This window comes from Toxotes jaculatrix, chromosome 8, assembly GCF_017976425.1.
Source record: "Toxotes jaculatrix isolate fToxJac2 chromosome 8, fToxJac2.pri, whole genome shotgun sequence".
Taxonomy (NCBI): Eukaryota; Metazoa; Chordata; class Actinopteri; family Toxotidae; genus Toxotes; species Toxotes jaculatrix.
Genome location: NC_054401.1, coordinates 18,579,792 through 18,598,689, shown reverse-complemented (window position 1 = coordinate 18,598,689; position 18,898 = coordinate 18,579,792). Strand labels below are relative to the sequence as shown.

At 41.2% G+C, this 18,898-nt stretch overlaps 1 protein-coding gene across 1 annotated transcript in view; it reads left to right on the top strand.

The window, feature by feature from the left end:
- The first annotated feature begins 8,315 nt into the window (after positions 1–8,315).
- LOC121185682 (CUB and sushi domain-containing protein 3-like) overlaps positions 8,316–18,898 on the top strand; it is a 205,487-nt gene continuing 194,904 nt past the window's right edge. Inside the window, exon 1 of the mRNA XM_041044003.1 lies at positions 8,316–8,493. Within this exon, the coding sequence (XP_040899937.1) occupies positions 8,316–8,493 (178 nt within the window). The remainder of the gene's footprint in view (positions 8,494–18,898) is intronic.

The window sequence follows — 18,898 nt, the reverse complement described above, 5'->3', positions numbered from 1 at the left end:
TACTGTATTAGTGGGGTCTGACAGATCTGTGGGGTACAAGTTTAAATGGTTGTTTGAAGGTTAAGACTTGGTTTAGGGTAAGGTTTAAGTTTAGGTATTCAGTTGTGATGGTAAAGTTGGACTGAGGGGCTAGGGAATGCTTTAAGTCAATGTCAGGTCCCCACAAATGAAGTAAAACAAGTACATGTGTGTTACTGTGTGTGTGTGTGTGTGTGTGTGTGTGTGTGTGTGTGTGTGTGTGTGTGTGTGTGTGTGTGTGTGTGTGTGTGTGTGTCTTTTGGCCATTTCAGAAGAACATGTTCAGCTGCCACCTGTTGGATTTCCGGCACAGATGATTTGTATCTTCACAAAATGTCCCAGTTTTACAGTTTTAGGTTCTAAATTTACCTACGTTTACACCAGCATAATCGGCTGAAGCACAAGGCACAGCTTGACTCAACAGGTCTGTGCTGTGTACAGCATGTATATACAGAGTATAGAACAAAACTGAGCACACACCTTTGCAATATCTTTAAATACTAAATGACTCAAAATTGTATGTCTTGTATTATTTTTTAGTCTAATTGTTTTAAAAGAACCTGTGAACACCACAGCTTCCTCAGTTTTGGTCTGGACCATGTCTAATGCAGTGTGTCTCCTCATGGTAAGGAACTGCCTGAAGAAGTAAGAGACCAGATTACAATCTTCACAAAGATGAGAGACTGTACAAGAGCATCAGTAGGCTACAGCAGTAATCAGAAGGTATAGGAGGAGCCATACTACCAACAGCAGTAGGTGAAGTGGCTGTCCCTGAAAAATGATGTTGCACACCGTTTGCTATTTATGCAGCCTTGCACCAAAAAACATAGGGGTTAGTGCTTCTGACTAACGGCACAAGGAATATTTGCAGAAATTGATGTTTCAGTGATGGAACTGGCCAGGACCTGTGGAGTGACTGTGTAGTGCCGACCGTTAAACATGGAGATGGGAATGTGTTGATGTGGGGCTGCATGAGTGCGAAATGCAGATGATATTTATAGATGGCCGTATGAATGAAAGTTTGCATACTCACATACTAAATGAAAAGATGTCTGAATTTTAAAACATGACAATGATCCCAAACACACTGCAAGAATCACACAGGAGTTTGCAAAGAAGAAAAAAGTGAAAATGATGACCTGGCCAAATATGACCGCTGACTTGTATCCAATAAAACACATTTGGAGTATTTTAAAGGTAGCGAAAATAAATAAATAAAACCTCCAGCAAATAGCAGCTGAAAAGAATAGTTTGTGAAGAAAGGCAGAACAGCTCTCCACAGATTGGTGGAAGTCTGGTATCATTCATGCCCAAGAGGACTGAATCATCCAAAATAAAGAATATGAAAAAAAAAAAAAAAGAATCTCACTAATGAAGGATGAAGTGACTGTATTGTTACTGTTGGTTCTTTTATATGGACCCTTCATTAGACTTTAATTAGTCAACATCATTAGACACATGAAGGACATCAAGTACATCACGAAGACTAGTCCCTCGCCTCTGATCAAATCATCCTACGTCTGCTCTGTGTCATCTGAAAATCCCTCTTGAGCAAACATTTGTTAACTTAAGTTCATTTCTTTAGAATGTAAACATGATTACATAACAGAAACCGCTTCACTCAGCATATCAGCTCCATAATTAGTTAGTGATTTGAGTTTTGCATGTCTCTAATTCCATTTATATGCAAAAACATGATACCTTTAGCATGTCGCAGCAGCAATTAACTGTTCTGACCTAAAGTAACCTGGCTCTTTCATCGCATTCTCCATGTGTTCTCTTCTATCATGCACACAGGAAACAAATTAAATTTGTGATCACATTAATATCTTTGTGTAGATAAAAGTGGTGAGTCATCTAACCCACCAGCTCAACCTACCCATTTTCAGCTCTGTTAAGCAGAGTAGATTTTGGACAAAATGGACTTCATTTCCAACAGAAAAAAAAATGGTTTATTCTTTCTTTTCCTCACAACACAGTCTGACTGTATTATTTTATCATTTCTTTCTTTTATCCGCCTTTTTGTTGCCCGTGTATTAATTGTTTGAGGGAGGATTTTACACTACCAAAGATCATTTGTGTAGAGAACAGCTCCAGAATAAGAGAGTTCAAAGTCATACCCTATATAGAAAAAAAAACCAAAAAAAAAACAAAACACTCCGCCATGTGTTCTTGCACAGACTGAGAAATCACTGATGTTTTGTTCTTGTTTTGAGACCTTTATCATAAAAATCAGGACTTGCCTGACTATCTTCTTAACCTGCTTTTTGACCGCTTCATCCTCATTTCAAATTTACATGGGTAATTTGTTACCCATGGATATGTACGCTTTTAATTTCACCTAATGAAAAAAAAAATCGAGTATGCACAGTTATTAATGTTCAAAATAAGCTGATCCAATATCAGACCATGTTTCTTGCTGAAGGCAAAGACATATGTTTTTATGGCACAATTTAAATGAACTATTGATTACTTTCATCCCTGCTTTGGAATGCACGGTGGCTGAGTCACGGCAGAGATTGGTAAAACGAACGCGATGACAGGTAAGTAATAGCTGAATAAGCTGAGGAGCAATACAGTCAGTAGATGGCATGCAAAAGCTGCAGCGCCACCACAATGCCCTTGAACCATCACTTGAAACAGGAAGTGCTCAGAGTCTGCGCCTCTGGTAGGTCACTGCCCTACAGAGGATGTTGCAGGCTTCTGTGACAGACATATGCATTTCACCTTGCCAGAAACACTAAGTGTTATAGGACTTGCTAAGCTGCTTAGCAGGATACTTGATTTGCCTCAGACTTACACCATGCTCTGCAAAAAGTGATGTTAGCTCTAAAAAATAAATTGATCTTCTTTTAAATCTGGCATGCTCAAGCACGCAGTGTGCCGTGTTATACATGCTGTAAAATGGTTATCTAAAGTGTTGATTGATTTCTGTGACTTGGCAGTGAGATTCTGACAACATTTAGAAATAATGTAGCTATTCCTGTCACTTTGAGACAAGCACTAGAATGCAGTTGTGCTGAGGAAACAAAGACACTATTTTAAGGGAATTCCAATGAGCAAAATTCTCCTCAGCAGGGATTAGAATTTGGTAATATGTTTAACAGGGAACAAATGCATTTAAAAAGGCATGCTCGTGGTTAATGCATAAATCTCAAACATTTTTAAACATCTTTTCTGCCTATAAAGGTTGTGAAAATAACACTGGCTTAAAGGTGCTATTTAAGCATTGCATCACTTTAGTCAGTGTAGGTAAGTCTGGTATTTCACAGTGTGATTAGCCTTGGCTGTCATGAAATCCAGATTATGTTGTGGACTGTCAGAAAACCTCTCACTCAATAACCCCCAGCACATCTTTAATACCACCAGCACATTCTTAAGTCTCTCCTCCACACATACAGTCAAACATGCCGTTTTCCTCTCAAAAAAGGTGTTTAACTCGTTTTTTTCCCCTCTGTGGAGTGAATCAAAAAGCTAGCGTTTGCTTATTCTCTCCTCCTCTCTCTCAATCAGCAATTTTCCCTTTGATCTTTTATTCATATGATTAAGTCTGTGTATCACCAGACTGTTCATTCTACATTTCAATATATGATGAGACCATCTTTGAAGTTGGGCATGCTGCAGTGGAGTCATTTTGGCGAACAACTGTGTTTTTCTGTCTGTAGTTTCACCAGTTATTGTTGGAATGGAGACATTTCCCTTCTTGTTAATTGCCCCATTTAAATTACTTGACCTTGAGTTTAAACACACGTAAACAGTTCCACATGTTGTTTATGGAGCATTCATTGAAATGATTTCCATCCTATATGAAAAAATATTGAAGCACTTCTAAGCTCCTCTGCCCATAAATTAGCTATAGTGTGTCAAGATATATTATCTCTTCCATAAACACATTTATTTGTTATCCAGCTAAATTCACTATTCATTAGATTTTCCTTGTTGCTCTGGCTTCTGTGCTCCTCATATCTATTTTTTCACTTGCTTATTATAATTCTTTACCCTTGCTCCTCTCCTCCGTCTGTCTCTATTCCTCTTTATTCAGTTCCAACAACCTCGATTCATCCTCACCCTGCCCTCCTTTTGCCTGTTTGTCCTGCTCTGTCTTTCTTTCACTCTCTATAACTCACATCTGTTTTCTATCTCTTGCCACCATTCCTCAATCAATACTTTTAACCCTTGTTCTCTCTCAAGTCCTTGTTCTCCCCTCCCTCTCCCTCTTTCTCTACTACTAGACTTTTCCTCAGAAGATAAAAGGTTTAAGGATGTTTAATGTCAGACATGTGAACAAAGCACATGGGCAGGCTCAGTCTGCAGGGATCTGACTGAAACCTATATAAAACCTAATGAGGAAAAGATAGCAGAGTGTAGTAAAACCACATATAGTAATAAGATAAAGGTGATAGGTTTTCAGAAAAAGGGGAGTGAGATGAATCAGTGTATGTATATGCAATGGGTCACATTGGGGAAAGGCAAAATATTGTGTAATTCATATTTTATGAAGCATTTCTTAGACTAAAAATGGATCAAAAATGGTTTTGATGTCACTTTTTAATCCATATTTATTCAGACTGAACCATTTGCCATGACTCATAGCTCAGAGTGTTGCCCTGAGCTAAAATACTAGCATCGCATTGACGATGATCTTGCCAGGCATGTCAGTGAAACTGTCAATGCATATTTTTGTCAGTACACCACCATGTAATCTGCTACAGGATACGGCATGAAGGTATACTTTTGCTTAATTGTAAGATCTATGTTACATTACACTGCACATTTGATTTTGCACAAAGGGAAAAGCCCACCTCTATTTCCAACCCCGCCTCCCTGTCTCTTACTTTCTCTAATTCCATCATTATTCACCGAGGGGCCATCATCTCCAAGCACTGGAATGGACCAAAGATTATCCACACAAGCATAGTGGCTGAATTCATTTAAATATAAAATAGCATGAAGAAAAACACACCATGGAGAATAGACATTTATCTGGACTCCTTAAGTTTCAAAGTTTTATTTGAAACATCTTATTTGAGCCCTACAAGAGACATACACAAAAACTGAAATGCTCTTTCTCACATGTGCAGATTTTTTTTCCCCTCTGCCCCTTTCACCTGCCTATACCTTCCCAGTGCCCCTTGGGTGCTGCAGGTAGCAGACCCAGAGCAATGGAGCAGCAGAACCCAGCAGTGGATTAGAGGCAGTGTGTGAGAGAGGCCAGATCCAGACACATTCCTCTGGGGATGTCAAGCCAGCTAATCCGACCCCAGTGCTTACTCTATCAACCCCCTACCAGCTGCACTTTGCCCCAGCAAATAAACACACAAACAAAATATATCCCAGGCGTGAAGATTTCAACTTAGATGTATGCCAAGTTGGCATCACAGCACGTGTGCATGCAAACAGGCACACACACACATTTTAGTGTATATCCCTGAAGGGCACACATGTTAGGTACACACAAAGAATCGGACACTTCCATTCACAAGTGCATGCACTTGTTCATATATATACACATGTTAAAGTATGCATACACCTATCTAAACCCCCCCACAGGGCCCCCTCTGGGTAGACAGGAGACCTTTGACCCCTGTGTAACACAGGAACCTTCCTGGGTGTCAGTCCTCATATGTGGTTGCTGCTAATCAGAACATGCTGCTCAGATTCACAAGTACAACAGTCTGAGTCCCCGAGGGGAAAGCAGAGTTGGTGCAGTCACTTTAGCAGTCTGACTGGCTGTTCAGTCGACTGGCTGATTATCTGGCTGGTTAGCTGACTGCTTCTGTTCTTCTTGATGCAGTGGCTGATGCATAAATGTACATTCAACACATGAATTCCCTTTCAGCATAAGCTGAAGCTTGCAGATGTTTGCGTAAACTTGTCTGCATGTGCTAGAGCCTGTATGTTCAATCTCGCATGTATGAATTGTTAATACATAGAGGTGGACACACTCACGCCCACACACACACAGATGCAGGAAAAAAAAAACAAAAAACAACAGGAGGATCAGGCAGGAGGCAGTCTGATTGCTCATCAAGCAGCAAGAGAGAGCTGGCGAAAAACATCAATACAACTGAAGCCCACTCTCCCGGGTCCACCTGTCGATTACAGTGGTAAAGACAAGCTGCCCGGTGCCTCAATCCATTCCCAGCAGCCTCCACTGGACCTGTCCACCACCTGACGAATTCTGATGCCAAGAGGGAATAAGGGACCTTCCACTTCACAGTGGCAGATATGCAGCGGTTTTCTTCTGCTGCATAAACCACTGAGATAAACAACTCTACAGAGAAATGGAGCAAGGATACAAATCTATCGCTCATGTGGCAGCGATTCATTTTTGTATGAGTACAACGAGATAGATTAGCTGCCCACAGAAAACATGTAAAATGAGGTTTTCACAAAGCGCTACAATACATTTCACTGAGTTGGCAAAGGCACAAATAAATGAAGAATAAAAACGTAATTCACAAAACACAAAGCCTGCGGAGTGCCACAACTATTTACTGCACAAAAATCCCAAATAAATCTCATGGCATTACAATTATAAATGCTATATTTATCACCATTTGACCTCCAGAGTTGAATAATGTTTTCTGAATATTTGGCCAAAGGACAACAATCCCATTGCCCTCTGCTGCCTTATAATTAGATGAGATTAGAGCAGGATCAAGCTGTTTTCTCCCATTTCTCCTCCCAAGGGAGAACAAGACTAGAAGTGGGAGATTTACCCTGTCTAGCCAAATAACCTTGGACATGGTGGATAAAAACGAAACTAATTGTTTGAAATACAAATATTAATAAACGAAAAAACATTATTTTTCCGATACACTCTGTTGTTTTTGTGAAAGATGAAAGCACAAGTCAGTTTCCTTTCAAAAGCGGCCGCAACCACAAGCAGACGCTCTGCTTTGAAGGTTCAGCACCACGGACAGCTCTCACTGCGGAGGCCACTGAGAAGCGCCCTTTTCGGCTTCTCCTCCAACACGAAGAGAGGCTCTGGGTCATGAGCCTACTCTGCTGACTTCACGCTTATAAATCTCGCCAACACCAAGGCACGCGATATTGATTTCTATGGAGGTCATTACAGCTACAATTATTAATTGGGCAATATTCAAACCCGAAGCTATGCACGCAATTGATCCAAACCTCAGCTGTTACCCAGGCTCCTTCCAAAGCTGCTGATCTCACACAGCACAAACTTTAATTTGTTGGGCAATTTGAAAGCTTTAAGAATCCAGAGACGGTGAAGAAAAGGGAAACAAGGCCACGCGTTTTAGAATCAACAAGCTCTTGAAGAAACCCTATCTGAATGTTTTATAGACCGTAGGATGTTCATCTATGTGCAATCACTGCCTCTCACTTCACTGCTCCCCTTTACTAAGTTGAGGTCGGTGACTCTTCCGAAGCTAGATGGCAGAAGAGCCCCACTGCAGCCGAGCTGCGCGTTGCGCCGTCATCATCCCATCTTTGCATTGCAAATTGCCCAGACCCATCACTCCCAATAACCGCTGCGCTCGATCTCCAAAATGAAAATCAGAGTTATGGTGGGATTGCCTACCAGGCGAATTTCTTTCATCAGCTTTCGGGACGGGATGCTGCCTGTGCTTGAGTCTCACCTAACACCCCCACCCTCTCCCTCTCCCTCACCTTTCTCTCTCTTTCTCTCTCTCTCTCTCTCTCTCTCGCACACACGTGCATAAACCACACGCTGTCATTAACAGAGTTCATTCCTTTCTCGGGATTTACATTCTTCCCATAAAGACATGCCTCCTCCTCCTCTTCCCTCGCCACCCACACCTCACTGTTCCCACTTCGTGATTTGTTACCCACACATCAGCCACATCATACTTACACAGGACGCTCTCCCTCTCCACCCCCCCTCGCCCCCTCCCCAGCTCACAACCTTTTTCTCTCTCACTCTGCCGCGGTTCAATTGCCGATCGATAAAGGCAGCATTCAGACTGTAAGCTGGACTCCTCTCCCCCCTCAGCCGGTTTATAAGGGATTTAAAAAAGAAAGAAAGAAAGAAAGAAAGAAAGAAAGAAAGATGTTGAACGGCAGGTACAAGAGCGCACCACCAGAGATCCTCACACTTGATGCCCCTCTCAGCAGAGATGGTTGAGCCCTCTTCCAGGTTGCTGTGGTCCTATCCTAAAATTCAGTCTTGCTCACTTCTCTCCTATCAGCTGACATAGCGCGGCGGGCGGCTCTGCCTGTCTCTCCTCTGAGAAGGGAAAGGGAGCCTACTTCACCCCCTACAGAAAGACAACACAGGCTCTAGGTTACATGTGTTAGGTGTGAACATGAAGGAGATTTACAGAGACGGATACTACGACGGATCTATTGAACTACGGGACGTTTTCAACAGGAGATGCGTTAAATGTGGCCGAGGGGACTTTGTTCAAGCCAAAACGATGAGGATTAGGACGGGAATTGTTTTTTGGAATCTCATCTTTTCACTGATGCTCACTTGTGTGAAAGGTACGAGCCACTGCAGCAATGTTCCGTATTTTCTGATGCGCTTAGTGTGCCCGTGTGTGTGTGTGTGTGTGTGTGTGTGTGTGTGTGTGTGTGTGCGCGCGCGTGCGTACGTGCGTGCGACAAATCAAAAGCTTCAACGTTTACAGACGTGCGCAAAATAGGCTACCGCGGTTTACTGGATGGAGTTTTAACGGAGCCGCTCAATGCAGGCTTTGACTGAGTCGCTCAATAGATATTCTTGCGGTAGCCTACGCTTCTTCTAATAGCCTACGTGAGCTGCTTTGCTTAGTAGGCTGACTAGTGAATTGTTGAAGCGTAAGTGTATGCACTGCAGATTTCCTATAGGATGTTTAGAGGTTCTAAGTTATTTAGGCTAAAAGCCATTTTCCTCTTTTCTGGGTCGAGTTTTCAAGTATTGAGGTTGGATCTGCGTCAGGCCAGTTTCACGCCAGAAATGTTACTGGAACCATTAAAGGGGGGGTCGAGGCAATTAGTAGTGTGGAACTAATTTGTCGACTGGTGTTTATCGGACCTGCCAGTGCAGGCAGGTGTAAGGTGGGCTTGTTAGTATTCCAGTGGCTCTTTCTCAGGGTCTGTCCATTTAAATACTCGCTCTAGCTGGTGAGGTAACCGCTGGTTCCATTTTATGTCTTAAATGCATCAGTAAATTTATTCAGACCAATGAAAATTTTAGTGAAACGCCACTTTTCTTATTCACTTTTTAAAAAGATAGTCTTGTTCTTTTTTCTTCTTCTTCTTTTTGAGGATCTGTAGCAACCAAATTCCTAGACTTTGTTTAACTGTCTCACCTCCTCTGTTTTCTTCCCTTAGTTCCCAACAGTAATTTGATTCATGCTCTTTACACACTACAGCTTCAAATCAGTCAAAGCAATTGTTGCTCATTTGCCACACTGCAATTACCACGTTCTCATCCATTGTCCACTGACATTTAAACATTTCCAGAAAACAAATGAAAATCAATCTCTTGCCTCCTTGCAATTTGAGTTACATGCTGATTATAAAAACTGTGCATAAGTAGGTGTGTTTCTGTATTTTTGTGTGTGTCCCTGTGCACCATATATTTAATGTCACACTTGGTATGGGAAATTCACATTTCTAACTAAAATTAAAGCTGAAGAAAAAAAAAAGAAAGGCAAATCCAATACCAAGCCTCACAATGTTTTTCTTCTCAGTGCGTTTGTGCGTATGTGTGTGTGCATTCAGGAACATTGTGTGTGTGAGCGCATGGCTGTTTATCCGTTCAGTGCCTATATGTGTGTCTGAGTATGGGCACTCACGGATATCAATTTACATGCAGATTGTTCACCCTGTGAGTAATTCTCATGTCTGTCTATTGGGGGTGGATGAAATGTGCAGCATGCAGAGTACCAGTGCCCACCGAGAATGAGCCAAGTCGAGTCAAGCAGAGTCGGGCATGGTTGCTGTTTCATCACCACCCACATTGTGGCAATGTCAAACCTTGAGGCCAGTGCCAATCCTCCTAGTTCTGTTACTTATTAGGGAGCCAGCCAGCCAGGAATTGGAGAGGGAGGGAGGAATCAGAGGAGGAGGAGGAGGAGGAGGAGGGGGCCTTGGTCTTCACTTGGAAAAGAGCGAAGGAAATAGTGACACACAGCAAGGCGAGGAGGAAGAACCATAGAACAGCTGTTGTTCCTCTGCTCTGACAGTTGACACAATGCTTGCAGAAGTAAAAAGATAGCTACTAGATCTGGCCTGTGACTCACTTCTCCTGCTAAGATAATGATGCTGTACAAAAAAAAAAAGAAAAAAAAAGATCCCTAACTAGCAAAGTTTGTACGACAATACAACACTGTATAGCTAGAGGTGCTTTCTCATTGACTAGAAATTAGATTATTTTTAAACCGGGATCTTGAGGGTGGGCGGTGCACACTTCTGATTTTCTCTACATAATCTCAGTTACCTGTTTGGTTCTTGGAACTCTACACATATCACGACATGGTGTTTAGTGAATTTCAGCAAGCTTTGTAATTAATAACACTGCACAGCGATGTTTGAATGAAAAATACTTTCGCACTGCAGCAGTCCACTACCAAACAACTGAGGACATCCACTGCAACTGTGTCACCTAATCCTCGGGGAACTAATAAAATTGCTTGACACAGACACAGATTTAGGAAGCTAAATTTCAGGCACGGTTTTATTTTTTATACAGAGCAGCAGACCTGGGTCAAATACAAACAGAATTCCTTTACACTGACAATGAGCCCTTTCCTTTATCTTCAATACAAGAGCTGCGTTTGCATTTTTTTCATTTGACAGTCACACTGAAACAATCGATTGGACACAGATCAATCAAGTTCACAATAACAATACGGCCACGGAACTGAGAGCACCCCATTCTTATGACAAACTTGTATAAGCAGTGGATTATATCATGGGAAAGAGGGGTGATGTTATTAAAATGAAAATGAAGATGCTAAACTGGAGTTATGGCCACAGCTTCCTGGCTCTTTTCTTTATATTTTTCATAGTTTTTAGGATATTTCCTTGTTGAAAACGATGAATGTTCTGGTTCTTTGCAGTTCAGAATCCACTCATACGTTCAATTTCTATCTTATTTTTCTAATGGACAGTGCTAGTAGTGACCTGATAGAGGGAAAGTAGGAAGGGACATGACCGTCATGGGGAGTTGGAGGGACACCACCCAAGAGGACAAACTGAACACGCACAGGCACTGGCCCGTTTCTCACATTGACATCAGCATGTCAAATGACAGTGAACGATTTATGATAGTGAACAGACTGATGCTGGTAATCAGGTGGGTTCTGCCCAGACAGTAATCTGGCCACTGAGCCCTTGATGAAGACTTTCTCTCAATGTGATTATGTAAACAGGCTGGAAAGGCTGCTAGGGCTAATCAGGATTACAATTTGTCTGTGTAATTACACACTATCTACAGGGAATGCGGGGCATTATCCCACTGCCCCTCAGGTTCTTGATCTCCACAACCAAAGAAGAAGAATAGAAGCGCGAGAAAACACTGGGCAGTCTCCCGAAGAATCACTTGGGTCCAACTACAGCTGGAAAGAACAACATAGTATTTTCTGGGATTGAGGACCAGCAACAGTTTTACTCCCTGGATTCCTGATGCCTCTTTTAATGCTGACTACTCACTGGATAGTTTTAGTGGTGTACCAAAGTTATACTCAGCTTACCCACTGGCCTCTCGCCCATGGATTTAGGACTGGGCCAGGCTCTTAGATGGTGCTGACAGATCCCTGATATGGCTGGATAGAGTTTGCTGGTTCTGATTAAGTCAGTTTGTCTCAGGTATCAGTTTTAATATAAGCAGTACTCTTGGGGGAGAGAGAGATTGGCAATATCTTGTCTTCAGGAAAAAAAAATAGCTCACAGTTTGTTGAGATTAAATGTAATAGGTTAAGGAGAAGCAGGTTCCAGAGTCATGGCTACAGATCCAAGGTGGACTGTCTGCACCTCAGGTGCCATTTTTGGAGGGGATTAGACTCTGTTAACTGTCTGGAGGCATATTTGCTGATAAAAAATGTAAGCATTTATTTGGCTTTATTCATGCTGGGGTTAAAGTCTAGAAAACCTGACAAGTGAAAATTTTACAGTGACATTGTAGCTGGGATATATCGTATTTGTGCAATAACTATGTTTACTGACAGGTATTAAGAGGGAATGGAGACGTAGAGCAAAGCAAGTCATTTTAAGTGAGATGGAACTAATAAACCAGTAACTACATTTTCTGACTGTATTCCCTCTGTGTTCACTGAAGCACAATAGTATCCATACATCTGGGTGTTTTTTTCTGTAATCTAAACTATATTTCCTGTATTATTCACTTTACAAGCTGTAACCATGCGCACCCACGTACGTTCTTGAATCTTCCTCCACAGTGCCCACTGCTGTTCTTGTTTGTGTCTGTGGCTGTCATCTGGAGTTTTGATATGTGACAGTGGAGCAGGCAGAGGTGAAGTATGGTCAGGGAAACAAAGTGGGGTGACGTGAAAGTAATTTAGGAGGAAGGCAGCTTCATGGAGGTTGCTGTGATTCCATAGCATATTTCAACAGCAATTAATGCTGAAATGATAGGTGGGGATAGTTTAAGAGATTTCTGTTTAGACTCTCAACTACTCCATTTTACTATCAGTGTTGAGGAGGCAGCTCTGGGGATTGCATACTCCATTTTGCTAAAAAAATATGGACCTGTACAGACCGAGGCAGGTGGACCATACAATCTCAATTGCCAGTGAGAGGCTCTCAGATCAGATGCTGAGGAAATGATCAATTTCTTCATAAATATTACACTGCTGTTAATTTAACAATTGACTTGGCTGCTTTTAAATTTTCTAGCATCCTCTGTTAGGAATAAAATAGTGAAAAAAATGGGATCTCTCGTACAGGGTCACAGTGTTTTTTCAGGCGAGAAAACACATTCAGGCTTCTGCTGTGCATGCTGAAAAAATCATCGATTGAGTAATCATCTGATTTTAGGGTTCCATGCTGTGTACATTGGCCTTTGGTGCTGGCCTGTGGAGCTGTATTTATTAAAGCACCTATTCATTCATATTTGTCCATTCTCAATTTAAAACCAGGTCCAATTTTGATTGTAAGTGCATCAACAAGGATATGCTATTCACTGATACAAAGAAACTGAACCCAGGCACAGTTTAAAACGTGCCCTTCCAGTCCAACCTGTGGCATCTAAAAGCAATGACAGGGGCAGCAGGGTAGAACTGACATGGAAAAAGACAAGGAAAGTACTTTTACATTTACATTTGCTCATTTGGCAGACGCTTTTATCCAAAACGACTTACAAGTGAGGCGCAACACTAAAGCTTCAGTACTGTAGGGGACCTTGAAGTAATAAATCTATTCCATAGCAAAACAAGTGCAAAGTGCAAACAGATTAAGTAAAGAAATGCACTGAAAGTGCACAGTAAGTAATAGCTTTTCTATTATGCCACCTTCAGGCAATGAATATTACAACTGTAGAGTATTTTGTTGTCTTTTCAATACCAACTGTGCATGTGTTTGTGTCTGCGCTTGTGTTTGATGTTCTATTTTTTACAGTTTAAACCTGCAAAAGTCATTTTATTTTTTCCTTGTCCAAAGCTTTTCTCTGTAAGACATGATGGTAAACTTAAGTATCTTTGGGTTTTGGGCTGTTGTTTGAATAAAACAAAACATTTGAAGACATCATCTTGGGCTGTCTTCAAAGGAAATAACATAACATTTTTTTCACATTTTTATAGCATTTCATCGTCAAAGGGATTAATTGATTAATCAGGAAAATAATCAGCTGACTTGAGTGTTACTGAAATACACATCTGTACACATCTGTTGTTTTATCTGTATAATTGTTTGTGACAAATAATTATCTTTACTACTTAACGCTTTGATTTACTTTACAGGTTTTACATAAGTCATCAGCCATACATTATTCACAAACCTCTGGTTGCTTTAGGGCCACAAGCTGAATCTTAGCTCTGTTTGCCTGTCTCATATAATCTGCAGGTTAATGTAACACATTAAAGTTCCATTTTATCTGTAGGTGCAACAGGTGTTAAATGGTGAAACACCAAAAACTCATGCATATGCAAATAAAACAAAAAGCTTTCAAAAGACTTCAGCTGTAACACTCATTGCCTGCAGTTGGCACAAGTGTTAAAATTGCAACAGCTATTACTTTTCCCTCCTGTAGGGGCCACGGGTTATCGTGTGGAGAATTGGCCTAACAATGTCTGGAGAATCTGTGGCCTGTTAAATGCCAATGAGGCAGTTTGCAAGATTGTAAATGACTTTCAATTTGTATGAGCTGCTTTGCATCTGTAAAAAACAAAAAATCTTCATCTTCACAATGTGAGCAGGCTCTAAAACGGATGAAGATGTTTACTTGGAAAGTGAAAAGCAGTCAAGTATTGTTTCAGCCTCTGTGTTTGCCTTCAGACAGAAAAAGACAGATTCTTGTTCTGTGCTCTTTTCCTTTTCCCTTTTCGGTGGAAAGTGAAGTGTTGATGTTGTTGTTTGTTTGGAAGATTGGAGGCTAGAGAGACAGGCGTCCTATTAGATGTGTTGTTGGCTCACAGTTTTGTGTTGTACAGCAGCTCTCACAGTGGTGGCCTGGCATCAGGTGCAATATGGCTCAGTAGCACTTTGAGGAGGTATTGGTGTCTAGCCATAAAATACTGTATCTGCTGGGAAGTAGCTAAAGCACCAGCAGCATGCAGACGTTGGGAAACAGTTATTATACTTGGCCACACAGACGCACGACCTCTGTTATTTCCTCGTGCAGTGGTGTGTTTGGGGCGTGTATTTGTGCATGTGCCAGCTGTGTTTCAGTGTGGCAGTGTATTTGATTTTAGTATTTCTCACCTCAGTGGTTGGCAATTTAAAACCACCAAATGGAATATTTCAGAGCCCTTTTCCAAATTGCAATGACACACTCATGAGGTAATAGTCATTCTCTAGAAAGCCTCTTTTCTGTTTCTGCTGTATGGAGCCCATTTCCCTTTCATCAACCATGCAGACAAGCATAGTGAGGGGCTGCGATTATGCACATTCTATCAGTATGAATTGTGAAGGTGCCGCACAGTCATGCAGATAAAATCCTTCTCTTTGGGGACATCAATTTAAGATTTCTGTCTACTAAGGTTGCTGTCTACGCCCTAGCAGTCATCATTGTTGTATTCCTGCTTGTGCTGATGAAAAATTATTTTCACTTCCCTCCACATTTTATGTCTGTGGCTCAAAGTACAGCTTGTCATAGATCTGAGAGAAAAGTGCTTAGATTTCTAAAACAGAATTACCTCTAAATATAACTCCTAAGTGCTGCAGCATCTCTGATTTGATATGGTGCAGACCCTGTAGATTCATGATCTGAAGGTATGACAGCTGACAAGCAACAAAAATGTTTTTTTCTCTCTCTCCTATGTGCGTTTCCCCTGATAAATGGAAACATGGATCTATATTTTTGATTTCCTTTTCTTTTCATTTTCACTATTTTGTGAAGATTTCAGTTTGGCTCAGATTACATTATTAGTAACTCTGAATATGAAAATTATTTCCCAGAGCTGCACTCATTTATCTCCTGAAAACCAGACTTTAGAAAATCAATACTTAGCAACACCCGGGAGTGTCTATGTGTAACACTACTGTTTCTCTTGTGGTGTTTTGTAATATAAAAGTGAGGCAGGAACTGCAGCAAATGAAGCCCACCAGGTTGTTTGCTGACCTTTGTTTTGCTTGGTAAGGGCTCCATCTTTCCAGTCAGTGCACTGTAACCAGGCTGCTCTGATGGATATCTCTATATTGGCTGACTCACCTTTGAGGTCAGGTGCAAATCAATGGAGGATTTTTTTTTTTACTTAAACTTTGATTGCTAGGAGTGGTGCTGTTGCCTCCCTCTCTGTTTGTGATAGGCCATCATCATGACCAGTGATGAATTGCTATTTGGAGAAGGAGGTGTCCTTGACAAAGCATATACTTCAGTCAGTGGTGAGGAAATGGAGTATCAAGCAGAGAGAGAGAAAATAATACATGCCAAAAATAAGTCAAAAAGAGGAGCTTGAAAGCACATAGCTCACTAGGCTTGTGGATCTGGGCTTAGGATTTGTTTGAAGAAAGATACTGTGATGTATGAAGGGTGAAGGCAAAACACTATTCATGCATGGATCCACTGGTAGCAAAGGTGCTGTGCAAAGCAAGGCTTAAATGGCTGTGAATATTTTCGCACTGCAAACGTATTTGCATTTAAGTTATACAGTTAATTTTTTGCAAGGTGATAGATTGACCCTTACATCCTATTACAGTCACTACTGATTAGAATAAGAATTTTATATGCTACTTTTCATTCCCCTTTTCATACGGTATATTTCAGCCAATGTGTCTATATCATTCTGAGAGAAAGGTGTACGGGTATATCATGTACTTATGTCAACTGACACACACACTGGTTAAAGAGTCATAACAAATCTTAAGTGAAGCTTAGACGCAGCGGTAATAATTCATAATAACTAGAAGAATTATACCACCATACCATGTAGTAGGAAATCTTTCAGTGAAAAGCTCAGGACTTTCAAGAGCTGTAATCAGAGCTCAGAGAAAGAAGAAGGCTCAGTGCCTGATACATGGACACGCTGGACATAATAAGACCAGCAAGTGGGTATTTTTTACAAATTGATACATCCAGGTGCGTGAGATACAGCAGTAGCTGAGGTGTAGAGCATGTTGGCCATTAGTCACATGGTGGCTCAGTCCCAGGCTCTTCCCAATTGTTGAAGTATCCTTGAGCAACACAACAAACCCCAAATTGTTCTGGTTCTGTGTTCATGTGGGAAATATGAAAGACGTGGAGACTTTTGCTTTGGTTCAAAAGACGACTGTGATGTAATGATGCAGTTTGACATTGTCCATGTAGCACGCTTTCTTCTGACTCTGTAGTCTTTTCAAAGTGTAGTCCCTTTACAAAGTCCAACAGACCTAACCAAATTTACCCTGCAGCTGATGTCCTCCTGCTGTTCTGTTTGTCCCCACATCAAACTGAAGGTTAGACATGTTAAAAATGAAAAACCCAAAACCAACACTCTTTTGTTTGTAATGCATAAACACTGTTGCTTTCCAGATGGTCACTGTTCACAAGTAACTGATCTACAGTCCAAAGTGTTTTTGAAATCTTTAGTTCACAACCTAAACGCCGCTTTGAGGCAATGTGCAGTGCGACTCTCCTGATGCTTAATGTTTACACTAGACTGGTGCCAAAGGGGGGCGCTACAGCATTTCTTTAATTGCCACTAATTTGAATGCCATTAATCAGGGCACAAAAACTTTAACGTAAAAGTTACACAAGTTGCTCTAAGCCACAGGATTTTGTTCGATTAGATCAACTTTCTTGCCTCATTTGAAAAGATTGCTTTGGACATGCAGGCTGCCACATAAACGAGGGACAATAGACAGATGATAAAAGCCAAATACAGCACAACAGACAGCAGATAAATCCAACACACTGTAAGGACAACAAGGCAAATGGAACACAATAAATTTGCCAAACTAAGTGCTGCGGTCTTTCATCTGAATTCAACAGTTTCACTGCCGAGGGAAGAAAAGGCTTTGTCTGGCAGTTAATTCTGCCCTGCAGGGTCCTGAAACAACTACACGAGGGAGCAGGTCACACTGTGAATGTTTATTTTCCAAGCCTGTTTAATGGTAGTGTGTTGAAAAGTAGTCGATTGGGATGGGCAGTTTCTGATACCTATCAACCATTACATTATCATCCATTACCCAATGGGCTGTTTGTCACTCATAATAACCAGAATGGCAGTAAATGACTCCACCTCCTCTCTCCTTGCTGCACATAATCATTTCTCTTTATGGCATCACTACAAATCTACATTAATGGTGGACAACAACATATTGGCTGTTTAGGGGGCACTTACCCCTTCATACTTCAGTCCATGTGCTGGAAAGTCAACATGTTTTCTGTCCATTTTCTTCCATGCTTAAAGCAAACTTTAAATAACCAATTTAGCCTGCAACAAATTTGTTTAGGCCTTGAAAATAATAGGATACCCTCTATGATGCATAATGTATTTTGTTTACAAAATCAATCTTGTTTTCCATCTGCATCGGGTACAGCACTGAGTTTCATTAACTGGTTCATTCTGAAAAATTTCTGTATTCACTGGGAAGGGATCGGCGAATCACATTCAGTGGTCCTGTTTTCTGTTTGCATAAGTGAGAAGCACTACAAGGCCAACAACACATATAAATATGCATGTTCTCACACACAGATACAATTTAGATTGACAAAGAGACAAACACCTTCAGAAAACTCATCGGGGTGGAAGGCAACTGCCATTTTCCTGTTTGTGTTTTGCTCAGCAAGTATAGCAATCAGTTACAAGCATCAAAGGTGTGGATTTGTGTATATATCCAAAAGGCCAGGGGTAAATGTAACTATTTGAGCAACAGCTGGGACCTTTCTTGAGCTGTCTGTCAGCCAGCCCGGTTGCCTGCTGAGGCCCCTGTTTCTTTCAGACTTGTGCATTATGACACTAATTCATAGTTCTGAACTGCATTCCCCCCACTGTGCAATCACAGCATGTTGTTAATTTGGTTTCTCGTCACAATTTATGGTCGGTGTTGCAGCGTGACGTTAACATGGGGTTGGAGAAAACCCCAGGGAGCGCGTTTCACAATTGAAGTGATGATGGAGGTCAGGGTAGGCGACAGAGCGATAACAGTGGAATTCAAAGAAGACATACTGTAGGTCTAAGTGGTACACAGATTTAATGCATGTTCTCTCTCCAGTACAAGGAAGCACATGTTGTCACCGCGTTTTCCTTTGAGGTAACGAGATGAATGTTTACAATGTTCTTTTTATAGATACAGCTTTTATGGA